This window comes from Penaeus monodon, chromosome 17, assembly GCF_015228065.2.
Source record: "Penaeus monodon isolate SGIC_2016 chromosome 17, NSTDA_Pmon_1, whole genome shotgun sequence".
NCBI lineage: Eukaryota > Metazoa > Arthropoda > Malacostraca > Decapoda > Penaeidae > Penaeus > Penaeus monodon.
The window spans coordinates 25589315-25602335 of NC_051402.1; the positions used below are offsets into that span (position 1 = coordinate 25589315).

Sequence of the window (13021 nt, forward strand, 5' to 3'; positions counted from 1 at the left end):
GAGGAGAGAAAAAAGGGGAAAGAGAGAAAGAGAGGAGAGAGAGGAGGAGGGGGGAGAGAGAGGAAAAAAAAAGAAAAAGAGAAAAAGGAGAGAGGAGAGAGGAGAGAGGGGAAAAGGAGGGGAGAGAGAGAGGAACGGAGAAAGAGAGAAAAAGGGAGAGACGGAAAAAGAGGAGAGGAGGGAAAAGGAGAAAGATGAGAAAAAGGGGGAGGGGAGGAAAAGAGGAGGAGGGAAAAAGAGAGGAGAGAGAGAAGAGAGAGAGAGGAGGGGGAACGAGGGGAGGGAGAGAGAAAAGAGCGGAGAGAGAGAAAAGGGGAAAAATGAGGAGAAAAGAGAGAGAAAAGGAGGGGCGGGAGAAAGAAAGAAAGGGAAAAAGAAGAAAAGAGAGGAGAGGAGGGGCGAGGAGCGACGAGGGGGAAGATGAGGGGAGAGAAAGAAGAGAGGGGAAGGGGAAGGATGAAAAGGAAAGACGGGGGGAAAGAGAGAGAGAAAAGAGAGGGAGAGAGAGAGGAAGGGGAGAGAGAGAAAAAAAAGAGAGAGAGGAGAAAGAGGGAGAGAGGGAAAAAAGAGAGAGAGAGAGAGGGGGAGAAAGAGAGAGAAAGAAGGAGGAAAACAAAGGGAAAAGAAAGAAGGAGAGAGAGAGACGGGGGAAGGGGGAGAGAAAGAAAGAGAGGAGAAAGAGAGAAAAGCGAAAAAGGGAAGAAAGAGAGGAAAAGGGGAAAAAGGGGGGGGAGAAGGGGAGAGAAAAAGAGAGAGAGAGGGGGAGAGAGAAGAGGGGGGAGAGGAGAGAGAGAGAGAGAGGGGAAGGGGAAAAAGGGGGGGAAAGAGAGAGAAAAGAGAGAGAGAGGGGGGGGGGGGGGAAGAGAGGAAAAGAGAGACCGAAAAGAGAGAGAGAGGAAGAGAAGAGAGAGAGAGAGAGAGAGAGAGAGAGGGAAAGTGAGAGAGACGGAGAAAGAAAGAGAGAGAGAGAGAGAGAAGAGAGAGAAGAGAGAGGGGAGAGTGAGGACGGAGAAAGAGAGAGAGGAGAGAGAGAAAAGAGAGAGAGAAAAGAGGAAAAAAAAGAGGAGAGAGAGAGAGGGAAGAGAGAGTTTGGAGAGATGAGGGGAAGAGAGAGAGGAGGGGGGAGAGGAGAGAGAGAGAGAGAGAAAAGGGGAGATAATGATAATGAAAAAGGACAATGATAATGGAAATTTAAAAAGGGTTTAATGAAATAAAATGATAATAAAAATAACAAAAATAAAAATTTAGAAATTGCAACATCAGGGTTTGATCATTAGAAAAACAGCAGAATAATAAAATGTGGATAATGTTTAATTTAAAATAGCAGTAGCCACAACAAAAATTTACAATAACGGGAAAACCCCCGGGCCCCCCTTTAAGGCTTTGGTTCCGTGCCCCGTCCGCCGCCGCCGCTCTCGACCAGTGACGTAAGGCCCACACCCTCAGCAGCCGCCATGGGGAACGCTCGCCGGCTCCTGCTGCTGCTCGGCCTAGCCGTCACGGTGAGGGACCGCTGTTGCTGTGTTCTTATCATTAACATTATTGTTGTTGTTGTTATCGTCATTAGCATTATTGTTGTAGTTATTATTCGTATGCTTATGATCATTTTCATTTTCATAAGCATCGACATTTATATTATTATTAATATTATTATTAATATCGTTATCATTATTGTTATTTTCATTATTATTATTGTTATTATTATCATTGTTGTTATTACCATTATTATTATTGTTATTATCATTATCATTATTATTATTATTATTATTATTATTATTATTATTATTATTATTATTATTATTATTATCATTATCATTATTATTGTTGTTGTTATTATTATCATTATTATTATCATTAGTAGTAGTAGTAGTAGTAGTAGTAATAATATTAGTATTAGTATTAGTATTACTATTACTATTAGTATTAGTAATATTAGTATTAGTATTAGTATTAGTATTAATATTATTATCATTGTTGTTGTTATTATTGTTATTATTACTATTATTATGATTGTCATAATAATTATTATTAGCATTATTACCATAATCATTATCATCATCACTGTATTATTTACATTATTATCAAAATTATTAGTACTAGCTTTTATTATTGTTGGTATTATTTTTATCAAAATTGTTATTATTATTAATATCATCATCGTCATCATTATTATTGCTATTATTATAACCATATTGTCAGTATTTAAAATAGTATTATAATTATCGTTCCTCAGATTGATAATTCTGTAGTTTTTATACCTATTGTGGAAGTTGTTTTTGTTATTATTTTTATATTATTGTGATTATTATTATTATTATTATTATTATTATTATTATTATTATTATTTATTATTATTATTATTAATTATTATTATTATTACTAGTAGTAGTAGTAGTAGTAGTAGTAGTAGTAGTAGTGTTATTGTTATTATTATCATTATAGTATATATCATTACTATGAGCATTATTATGTTACCATTATTATTATTATTATTATTATTATTATTATTATTATTATTATTATTATATTATTATTATAATTATTATCATTATTTTTATTATTATTGCTATTATTATTTCTATTATTATTATTATTATTATTATTATTAGTAGTAGTAGTAGTAGTAGTAGTAGTATCATCATTATTATTGTTGTAGTTGTTGTTGTTTATTATTGTTATTATTATTATTATTATTATTATCATCATCATCATCATCAATAATTGTTATTGTTATTATTATCATCATGCTTATTTTTATTATCATCCTTATTGTTATTATTATCATTATTATTATTATTATTATTATTACTATAATTGTTATTACTATAATCATTATCATTATTACTCATATTGTCATTATTATTATTATTATATAATTAGTATAATTAATATATATATTATCATATTATCATTGTTATTATTGTTATTATTATTGTTATTATTATTATAATAATTATTATTATTACTATTATTATTATTACTATTATTGTTGTTGTTGTTGCTGTTGTTGTTGTCGTTGTTGTTGTTATTATTATTATTATTATTATCATTATTATTATCATCATCATCATTACTATTATTATTATCACTATCATAATTATTTGATTATTATCATTATCATCTTAATTATTATTATCATCATCATAATTATTATAATTATTATTAGTACCATTATTATTGTTACTAATATCATCATTATTATTATTATATTCATTGTTTATCCTAATAATTATTTTATTATTATTATTATTATTAATGTTGTTGTTGTTATCATTATTTTTATTACTATTATTATTATTATCATGATTACTATTATTGTTCTTATTTTTATTATCGTCATCATCATCGTTAACACTGTTATTGTTATTGCTCTCATTATGATTGCGATTATTATGAATAATCTTATAGTAATTATGACCATTATATTTTTTTATTATTGCTGTTATTACTACTATTACCATATTTATTATTGTCATATTATTATTATTATTATTATTATTATTATTATTATTGTTCTCGTTCTTGTAGTTGTTATTACCATTATCATTAGTATTAGTAGGAGTATCATCATTATCATTACTTTTGTTATTATGACTACTACTACTAATATCATTATTATCATCGTGTCCCAACCATCGTAAGCTACGTTCCCGTAGCTTCCCTGTTATTTCTCCTAATTTCAACCTCTCTCTTACTTCATCATTCTATTCCGTCTTGTGAGTCCCAGCGACCATCTTAACATTTTCATTTCCGCAACCTTTATCTTTCCTGCGGCTTTGTTACAGCTACCGCTTCCATCCCGTACATCATCGCCGGTCTCACCATCGTCTTGTACATCCTCCCCTTCACAGCGTCCATGTTCCCCATCCTGTTTGTATCCGTTTCGTAACTTCCCTCTCTAACTAACTATCTGCCTGTACAGCAAATCCCAAATACTTGAACTCTTCCACTTGTTTAACAACTTCCCCTTGAATTTTTTCTACCCTTTACTCCTCCTGCCCCTCCTCTTCGTCCCCTGCGTTCATTTTCAGGTATTCGGTTTTCTGCCTGCTCACTTTCATACCTCTTACTTCCATCGCCTCTCTCCACAACTCATGCCTCTGTTCTACCTCCTCTTTTGTCTTTGCACTCCCCACAACGTCGTCTGCTAATAACATATCCCACAGGGCCTCCCTTTGCATCTCTCCGTCATACAATCAATAATAACTTCAAACAAGAAAGGGATAAGCGCTGAGCCTTTATGTAGTCCCGCCGTTACCTCAAACTCCCCTGTGTCACCTGCAGTACATCTCACTAGTGTCTTGTTACCCTCATATATATCCTGTACCCCCCTTATGTATTTCTCTTCCACCTCCTTTAGCCGCAGACAATTCCACACTTCCTGCCTTGGGACCCGATCGTACGCGTTCTCTAGATTAATGAAGATGTGATGCAACTGTTCTTGCCTCTCTCTGTACTTCTCCATTACTTGACGGAGAGCAAATATGGCATCCATTGTGCTTCTGTTGGGCATGAAGCCGAATTGCTGCTCCGATACCTCTGTTCCTTGCCTTTTGTCTATAATTCTTTCCCACACCTTTAGCGTGTGTGAGGTAAGTTTGATGCCCCGGTAGTTTCCACAATCCTGGATGTTACCCTTATTCTTAAAGTTTGGTATTAGAGTACTAGCTCTCCATTCATCTGGCATATGTTCTATCTCTATAATCTTTCTGAACACTGACGTTAACCACTCTACTTCCGTTCTCCCCATAGTCTTCTACGCTTCCACTGGTATGTCATCAGTCCTACTGCTTTTCCCCTCTTCATCCGTTTCATAGCCGCTGTCACCTCTTTTTCTCTCACTTCCTCTACCTCCATTTCCTCTGCCGCTTCTATCTCCCGTTCTACCCTTGGATTCTGTACATTCATCTGTTGTTGATAGTATTCCTTCCATCTCTTCCTTATCTTCTGTTAGAACCTGTACTATATTTCACTCTTTTTGCTTGGTACACGCCCTGTGTTTCCTTGTTCTTCTTTTTCGCTATCCTGATAGCTTTTCTTTGACCATCCTGCCCTTTTAGGCTACTAAACAAATCCTCGTATGCTCTACCTTTGGCCTTTGCCACTTCTCGCTTAGTCTTTTTATTTGCCCTTTTGTAGACTGCACTAGTCTCATTGCAGCTGTTTAGATCTCTTTCCGTTTTCCTTTCTTTTCTTTGACCGCCTCTTGTACCTTAGTACATCACCACCAAGTCTCCCCTTTCTTTCCCGAAGTACGTCCTAATACTTCTCCCGTTTCCCACACTACATTGCTCAATGTACTCCACGTCTTCTGCTTTTCCTCTTCCAGTTTCTTTTCCACTTACTGGACAAACTTATGCCGATGTTCCTCTTCGTTCAACTTCCACCAACGCGGTTTCTGTGTTCTGACCTGTTTCGTTTTTCTCAGTTGTTTCATCTCTACTTTACAGACCACCAGCTTATGCTGCATAGCCATAGCTTCTTTTGATAGGACATAGCAGTCTTACTTTATGTAGTTCCTTTCTCCCGCACAAGATGTAGTCAGCTTATGTGTTTTGTCCACCGCTAGTATAGGTTGCTCGACAAGTTAGTCTTTTATGGAAGTAGGTGTTAACTACTGCCATGTTTTTTGCTTTCTCCTTCATTCCGTGTTCCGACTTCGTACTTTCCTGTAACCTCCGTATCCGGTGTTTTCATCATTCCAGAACTCTTCTTTTTCCTGTTCCGTACACCCCACTTGAGGAGCGTACTTGCACACAACGTTAACCGTTGTTTCTCCTCCTGTTGTCCTTTCCCATGTAGTACAGCTTATATCCATTTCCCAGCTCCTTGGCTTCTGTCTTCTCCATCTAGTTTCTTGTACACACAACACGTCTATTTTCTTCCTCTCCATTACATCCACCACTTTTGTGATCACAAACGTAATGTCTTACACCATTTTCTTCCTCTTTTCTCCCCTCTGAGCTATCTTCTTTACCGCCTCCGGGTAAGGTAGCTGTTGTTCTATGGCGATGTTGCTGCGCATCACTTGCGAGGTATGCCCTAGCTTTATCTCTGCTCCTTTGTATCCGCATCTTCGGTTTGGCACGTTTTTACGACCGAATACCCTTCCTGCCGTCAGCCCTCCCCATTTACCAGGGCATGGAAACGGCTGATGGAGGCACAGGGTTGTTCGTCCACCAGTCTGGGTTTGTAATAACAAAAAATAATGATAATGATATTACTAAAAATAATATTAATAATAGTAATGATAATAACAGTAATAATACACTAACAATAAAGGTAATGCGATGATAATGACAGTAGAAATAATAACGATAATAATAATAATAATAATAATAATAATAATAATAATAATAATAATATTAATCATCATCATCATCATCATAATAATAATAACAATAATAATAATAATAATAATAATAATAATAATAATAATAATAATAATAATAATAATAATAATGATAATGATAATGATAATGATAATAATGATAAAATATAATATAATAATGATACTAGCAATGATAATGATGATGATGATGATGATGATGATGATGATGATGATGATGATGATGATGATGATGATGATGATGATGATGATGATGATAATATTAACAACAACAATAACAATAATAATAGCAATGATAATAATGATAATAATGATAATAGTAATAATAATAATAATAATAATAATAATAATAATAGTAATATTAATAATATTGATAATAATAATAATAATAATAATAATAATAATAATAATAATAATAATAATAATAATAATAATAATAATAATAATAATAATAATAATAATGATAATAATAATAATAATGATGATAATAATAATGATGATAATAATAATAATAATAACAATAATAATAATAACAATAAGAACAACACCAACAACAATAGCAATGATAACAATGATAATGATAACAAAATAACAACTATAAAAAGAACAATAATAATAATGATAATAATAATAATGATAACAGCAGCAGTAGTAGGAGTGGTATTTGTACTAGTATTTTATTTATATTTTTGTTATCATCACATTATAGTTATTATGATCATAATTTTATTATTGCCATTCTTATTATCATTGTTATTATTATCATCATTATCATCTTCATCATTATTGTTGTTATTATTATTATTATTATTATTATTATTATTATTATTATTATTATTATTATTATTATTATTATTATTTTCATTGTTATCATTTTGATTTTTATTATCCTTTTTCCTATTACTGTTATCATTTTCATTATCACTAACATTTTATTATCATCCTTATGATTATCATTAATGTTATCATTATCGTCATAATTGTTGTAATGATTATTATTATCGTTTTTATTATTATTACTCTTGTTATTATTCTAGTAATATCATCATCTTGTCTATTGTTATTATTATTATCATTCCTATTGTTATTATCGTCTCTTTTCGTATTGTCACAGTCATCATAAACTTTGTTTTTATCATTGTTATTATTATCATCATCAACTTATTGATGACTGTTGTAATTGCCACTATGATCCTTATTATCCTTACCATTATTATGATTATTATTGTTACTATTATCATTATGCTTATCATAACCTTTATATTCTCTATTATCATTATCATTATTATGTTTTATCATTACTGTTCCTGTGAGTAATACATATGATTGTGATTTTAGTATTATTGCTGCCATAAGTATTACATTACCAATATCATTCACCATTATCATCTTTATACATATGCCTGTCAACAATATTCCATCAGCATACAGAAACTACTTTGGTTGACGACAAACCTATTAGTCATTCAGGTATGTTGCCCTTATCTTGCCTTATCTTTCTTCTTCGTATCGCTTCTGCCCCCTGATTGATTTGAAGTAACTTGCACTCTGCGAACCACTTGTACCCTGTGTGTCAAGCACGAAGTAAACCTGTAATCAGGCAAAATTTGGTAGGGATATATTTGATGTTAGTGATAACAATTGATTATATGTTCACGGAGTTGGTTTAATAAGTCTATGATTCGACAATTAATTGCCAACTTATTTTACCCTTATCACCTAAATTTCTACAATCGTTTTTTTTTCTTTATCTTTATCACCACCTTTGCTCCTCCTCATATTTTCTCCTCAGGTCACCGCAACACAAGCGGGTGTTCTGAGCTGGTTCGAGGGGGAAGCCAGCTCGGGCGTGGAGCTTCAGGCCGACGAACCCGACAGCGGCGAGGTAAAAGAATGATGAAATTGCATTTGCATCTTGCTCACGTTGGGATTCTTTTCTTTTCGTATTTCATTGTTTAAGACTCTTTTTTTTTTTCCTGTTATTTCGCTCTTGCAATGTCATTTAACAATGCTTTTGGATTTTCTGTTCTTTTCGATGGTGAGTTAATCAATAAAATTGCATAATCTGATAATTATCTACAAAGTTTTGTTTTCAAATATGAATTCTCAGTTGTCCTCTAGTGCATTGCAATTTGCTGTTTGGTGATATTTGTTCGATTGTTTATGAAACAAATGCGTAAACTGATTACATAATATAAAAAAAAGGTTTTTATGTAGACTGGACAGGAAAAGCGGAAAGCTATGCTTTTAGAATCAAAACTGAAAAAAAAAATGTCAATAATGTATTGAAACGAGAATTCGGGGTTTTCGTTTTAACCGCAGGTTAGCGATTCATATTTTTGTTCTTCGTTTCTCGTTATTAACATTTTCCCTTTCCGTATGCACCAGCATTGTCTATAGATGTATCGAATGTGTTGTTAAATTTGACTTCATTAAGTTTTTTTTTAATAAAAAACATAGCAATTGTCTGCTTCAGAGGATACCTTATATTCTGTTAATTAGAAAATAACGTGTGCCCCTTTATTGTATATTTGGATCAATATCATTCTTCGGAGATCTCATGAATCTTCGCAGCAGCTGACGTTCTCCTGACAGCGACTTCTCATTTGCCAGCCGACCAAGCGACAGCTAACACCTCCTTGAAATGCATTTTCTGACGATGGCTGACTTTCTCCTTTCCCACACTCCGCTGACAACTAAAACTTATTTTTACGCCAGGGATACTGTACTCTCTACAGAAGCTGCCCTCTTCCTGACAATCTGCTGACAGCTGAACATCTTTTCATTCAGACTTAAGCTGCACAACAGCTGGCCTTCCATTACAGGAGCAAAGCGACGATGGCGACAACCAGATCAAGCGCCTCGTGGAAGCAATGCACGGCAGCTTCGTGGAGCTGGCAACGAAACGCAATACTTGGTATGACCGATACGATATTTTAGCCCAGCAGGCAGCCAACAATTCGAAGGTTATTACCGAATTATTGGGCATTAGCAGGTAATTAACTTTCAAATTTTTGTGGTATAAATGCTTACAACATAATGAAATAGACACGCAAAAAATACCCATTCTAACAAATGGAATCGAACTATATTATAAAATTATAATTATATTTTTTTGTTGTGGATTAATTGGTACATTGTTTCTCGGAGATTGTCCTACACATACTGTTTGATTATAGGTGTAGTTCCTCTTAAAATCGTTTTCTGTTAAGTTGCATGCCTGCTTTCAGCCATACACAGAAATGTACAAATCCATTTCCACGAAAAGTATTCGTCGTACTCACTAATACAGTGGTTTCAAACCTATGGGGGAAAAGTATAAGCCAGTTTGCTAAGCGTTAGTCTGTTCTCATATTATAATGTGAAGACATGGCTCTTAGGGATATTGTATTGCAGTTAAGTAAATAAAGCTTGTACATTTTGTACATTTTGCTATTTTGGCCTAAAAAAATATGTGGGAGGTCATGGATGTGTCGGAGGAACTAGAAAGGGGTTGCGAACAGGAGGAACGGCTGCACTAATGTTTTCCTCCTTTTACACACAGTCCGTCGCCACACAATTTCGCCGAATCACAATCATTCATCTCCTCTCTCCCCTTTTCTCCTCTCTTTCCTCTCTCTCCTCTCTCTTCCTTCTCTCTCTCTCTCTCTCTCTCTTCTCTCTGCTCTCTCTCTCTCCTCCTCTCTCCTTCTCTCTCTCTCTCTCTCTCTCTCTCTCTCTCTCTCCTTTTCTCTCTCTCTCTCTCTCTCTTTTCTCTCCCCTTTTTTTCCCCTCTCTTTTCTCCCTTTCTCCTTCCTCTTCTTTCTCTCTCTTCCTTCTTCTTTCTCTCCTCTCCTCCTCTCCTCTCCCTCTCTCTCTCTCTCTCTCTCTCTCTCTCTCTCTTCTCTCTCCTTCTCTTTTTCTCTCTTTCTCTTTCTCTCTCTCTTCTTTTTCTTCCTCTCTTTTCTCTCTCCTTTTTCTCTTCCCCTCTCTCCCCCTCTCTTCTTTTTCTCTCTCTCCTCTCTCTCTTTCTCTGGTCTCTCTCTGTCTCCCCTTTTCTCTCTTTCTTTCCCCTTCTTCCCCCTCTCTCTGTCTCTCTCTTTCCTCTCTTCTCTCTCTCTCTCTCTCTCTCTCTCTCTCCCCTTCCTTTCTCTCTCTCTTCTTTCTTTTCTCCTCTCCCTCTTCTCTGATACAACAACACACCACACAATCTCCCCCCTCTTTCCCCATCCTTTTTCCCCCTCCTCCCCCCCCCCAGGCTCGCCTGCCATCATCGAACACTTTAGGCCAAAAACTTTGGCAGAGGACAGAGGGGCTGCAGCACGGCGCCGCCCACGTGTATGACCCCCTGCACGACGACCCGGCTCCCAACCCCCTGCGCTCGCTCACCACGTCCCTCACGCAGGATCAGGTTTTCGCCGTCGAGGTTCCCCCTTAGTCAGAGGGAAAGCGAAGGGAGTTTTGTGGCCGGTTAGGGCGGGTGGGTGGTCGGTGTTGGGAGTGGGTGGAATGGGCGGGAAGGTGAGCGTGGGTGGGTGGGTTAGCTTGGGGATTCTATAAAGGGAAAGGCACGAGCATCGAACAGATAGATCGAAGATTAGTAACTAATTAAGTACATCAAAATCATAAGAAACAAGATCATTTTCACACATAACAACCAAATATATACAGCAATCATTGTCAAAACAATGTATGAATATAAGTATCAAGTTAAAGCCATCCGAATCAATATACCAATATGACTCCATCAGAATCAATACACCAAAATTAATCCTCAAGCAACAAACAAACGCACAAATGTCCAAAATGAGACGAATAAGCAACCAAATTCCTAACGCCCCCTCCCCCCCCAGCGTGGGTTTCCGGCTGATGTGGGAGCCTGAGGGCGGCGCCGCCTTCGACTGGGCGCAAGGCGACATCCTCTTCAGCCTCCACCTCCGCCGCTTCCATCCCGACAACGATAGGTGGGTGGCGACGGCGGCGGGCAGGGCAGGCGACGAGGCTGGTGGCCTCGGAAGGGGAAGGACCGCTAGGAAAGGAGGTTTAAAGCGGAGGGAGGGTTTGCACAGATCTAAGAATGATGGTCAGGAGAGTAGTTATAATAAGCACTAATCTATTCACTTTACTGCTCGCTGGGCCGAAAGTTAGAATAGCAAAATTGAAATAAATTCACTTTCACGAGGTCTTCATCATTTCTAACCATTTTTTGTTTTATTGTGTATATGAAAACTGGGTATAAATGACAATATTCTAGGCTGTATGATACGAACTTCCTTTAAAAGAGTGAACGTTCTAATTTTATTCACTTCCTGCACCCATCCCTCTCTCTGTTCCCCTCCCGCTTACCTCCCTCTCGTTCCATTTATTTCTCTTCCTGGCTTCCTTTCTCTCTTTCTCCCTATCCGTTCTTTCTCGTCTTTTCCCTATCCCTTTTCAAACACTTATTTCCCTTTCCCTTCCTCTCCTTATCGCCCTCCACCCTCCTGCCTCTATTTCCTCATTCTATCCACCCAACTGTCTATAATTTCTCTCCCTTTGCTCCCTCTCTATTGTTCTTCTCCCTTTCCATCCTCATTTCACTCCCTTCCTCCCTCCTTCTACTCCACTCCCTTCTTTAACTCCACTCCCTCCGCCCTCCCCCCCCCGCCCCTCCCTTCGCTCCGATTCCCTTCCGCTCCGCCGCCAGGGAGGTCGTGATGAACGACAAGTACGACGGGAGGTGGACGCCCGACGCCACCTTCGTGTCCGCGGAGCGCTGGCCCGACGTCAAGCCCGGCCAGAAGTTCAAGGTCATTGTGATGAAGGTAAGGGGAGGGAAGGAGGGAGGGGGGGAAGGGGAGGGGAGGAGGGAGGGAGGGAGGGGAGGAAAGGAGGGAGGGAGGGAAGGGGAGGGAGGGAGGGAAGGGGAGGGAAGGAGGGAGGGAGAGTAGGGGATACACTCACACACACACACACACACACACACACACACACACACACACCACACACACACACACACACACACACACACACACACACACACACACACACAGATAGACACACACACACAACACACACACAACACACACACACACACACACACACACACACACACACACACACACACACACACACACAAACACACACACACACACACCAACACCAACACACACACACACACACACACACACACACACACACACACACACACACACACACACACACACACACACACACACACACACACACACACACACACACACACACACTCTGTAAAAGGCTATCATCCTTAGTACAATGGTGAACAGAGGGTAGTTATACTTGTTAACGGCTTGACTCTTTATTTCTGAGAGTTGACACCACGCAGTATAAAACACACAAGACATGTCTAGTTATAATCGGGCCGCGCGGAGGTCACGGTCAGCCCACCTGGAGGGAGGCGAGGGCTGACCTTAGCGCGGTGGTAGCTTAGCACGAACTCCCCCGGAGGGAGGCGAGAGGTGACCCTACCGCGTCGGTGCTTCACACGAACTCCCGGTCAAACGAGGTCAGATATAAATGTGACCTCCGCCCTCGCTGAGCGGGTGGTTCTATTGGGACATTTGGATCCACGTGGAAAACAGCCACGTGGTCCACTGGTAATAGAATACAACTTACAGAATAGTCACATCTTATTTCCACTATTCCTAGTCACAGTGACTACACTCGACTGTC

General features: G+C 37.7%; 2 protein-coding genes across 2 annotated transcripts; both read left to right on the forward strand.

Annotated features, from left to right (window-relative positions):
• The first annotated feature begins 1401 nt into the window (after positions 1–1401).
• Positions 1402–9363, forward strand: LOC119583626. The gene is made up of 3 exons (XM_037932211.1): positions 1402–1502; positions 8142–8234; positions 9175–9363. The coding sequence occupies exons 1-3, from the start codon at positions 1455–1457 to the stop codon at positions 9346–9348; spliced, it is 315 nt and encodes a 104-aa protein (XP_037788139.1). The 5' UTR covers positions 1402–1454; the 3' UTR covers positions 9349–9363.
• A 1796-nt stretch (positions 9364–11159) lies between these two features.
• LOC119583917 lies at positions 11160–12132 on the forward strand (the record flags this gene model as incomplete). The annotated part of the gene is given in 2 exon segments (XM_037932631.1): positions 11160–11292; positions 12015–12132. Coding segments are annotated over 2 exon segments (213 nt in total), but the record flags the coding sequence as incomplete, so codon positions are not given.
• Positions 12133–13021: the final 889 nt, after the last annotated feature.

Coding starts and splice junctions, on each gene's coding strand:
- LOC119583626 (XM_037932211.1), top strand. CDS start 1,455: ATGGGGAACGCTCGCCGGCTCCTGCTGCTGCTCGGCCTAGCCGTCACG. Junction 1,503..8,141: donor TGCTCGGCCTAGCCGTCACG/GTGAGGGACCGC, acceptor TTTTCTCCTCAG/GTCACCGCAACACAAGCGGG. Junction 8,235..9,174: donor ACGAACCCGACAGCGGCGAG/GTAAAAGAATGA, acceptor CTTCCATTACAG/GAGCAAAGCGACGATGGCGA.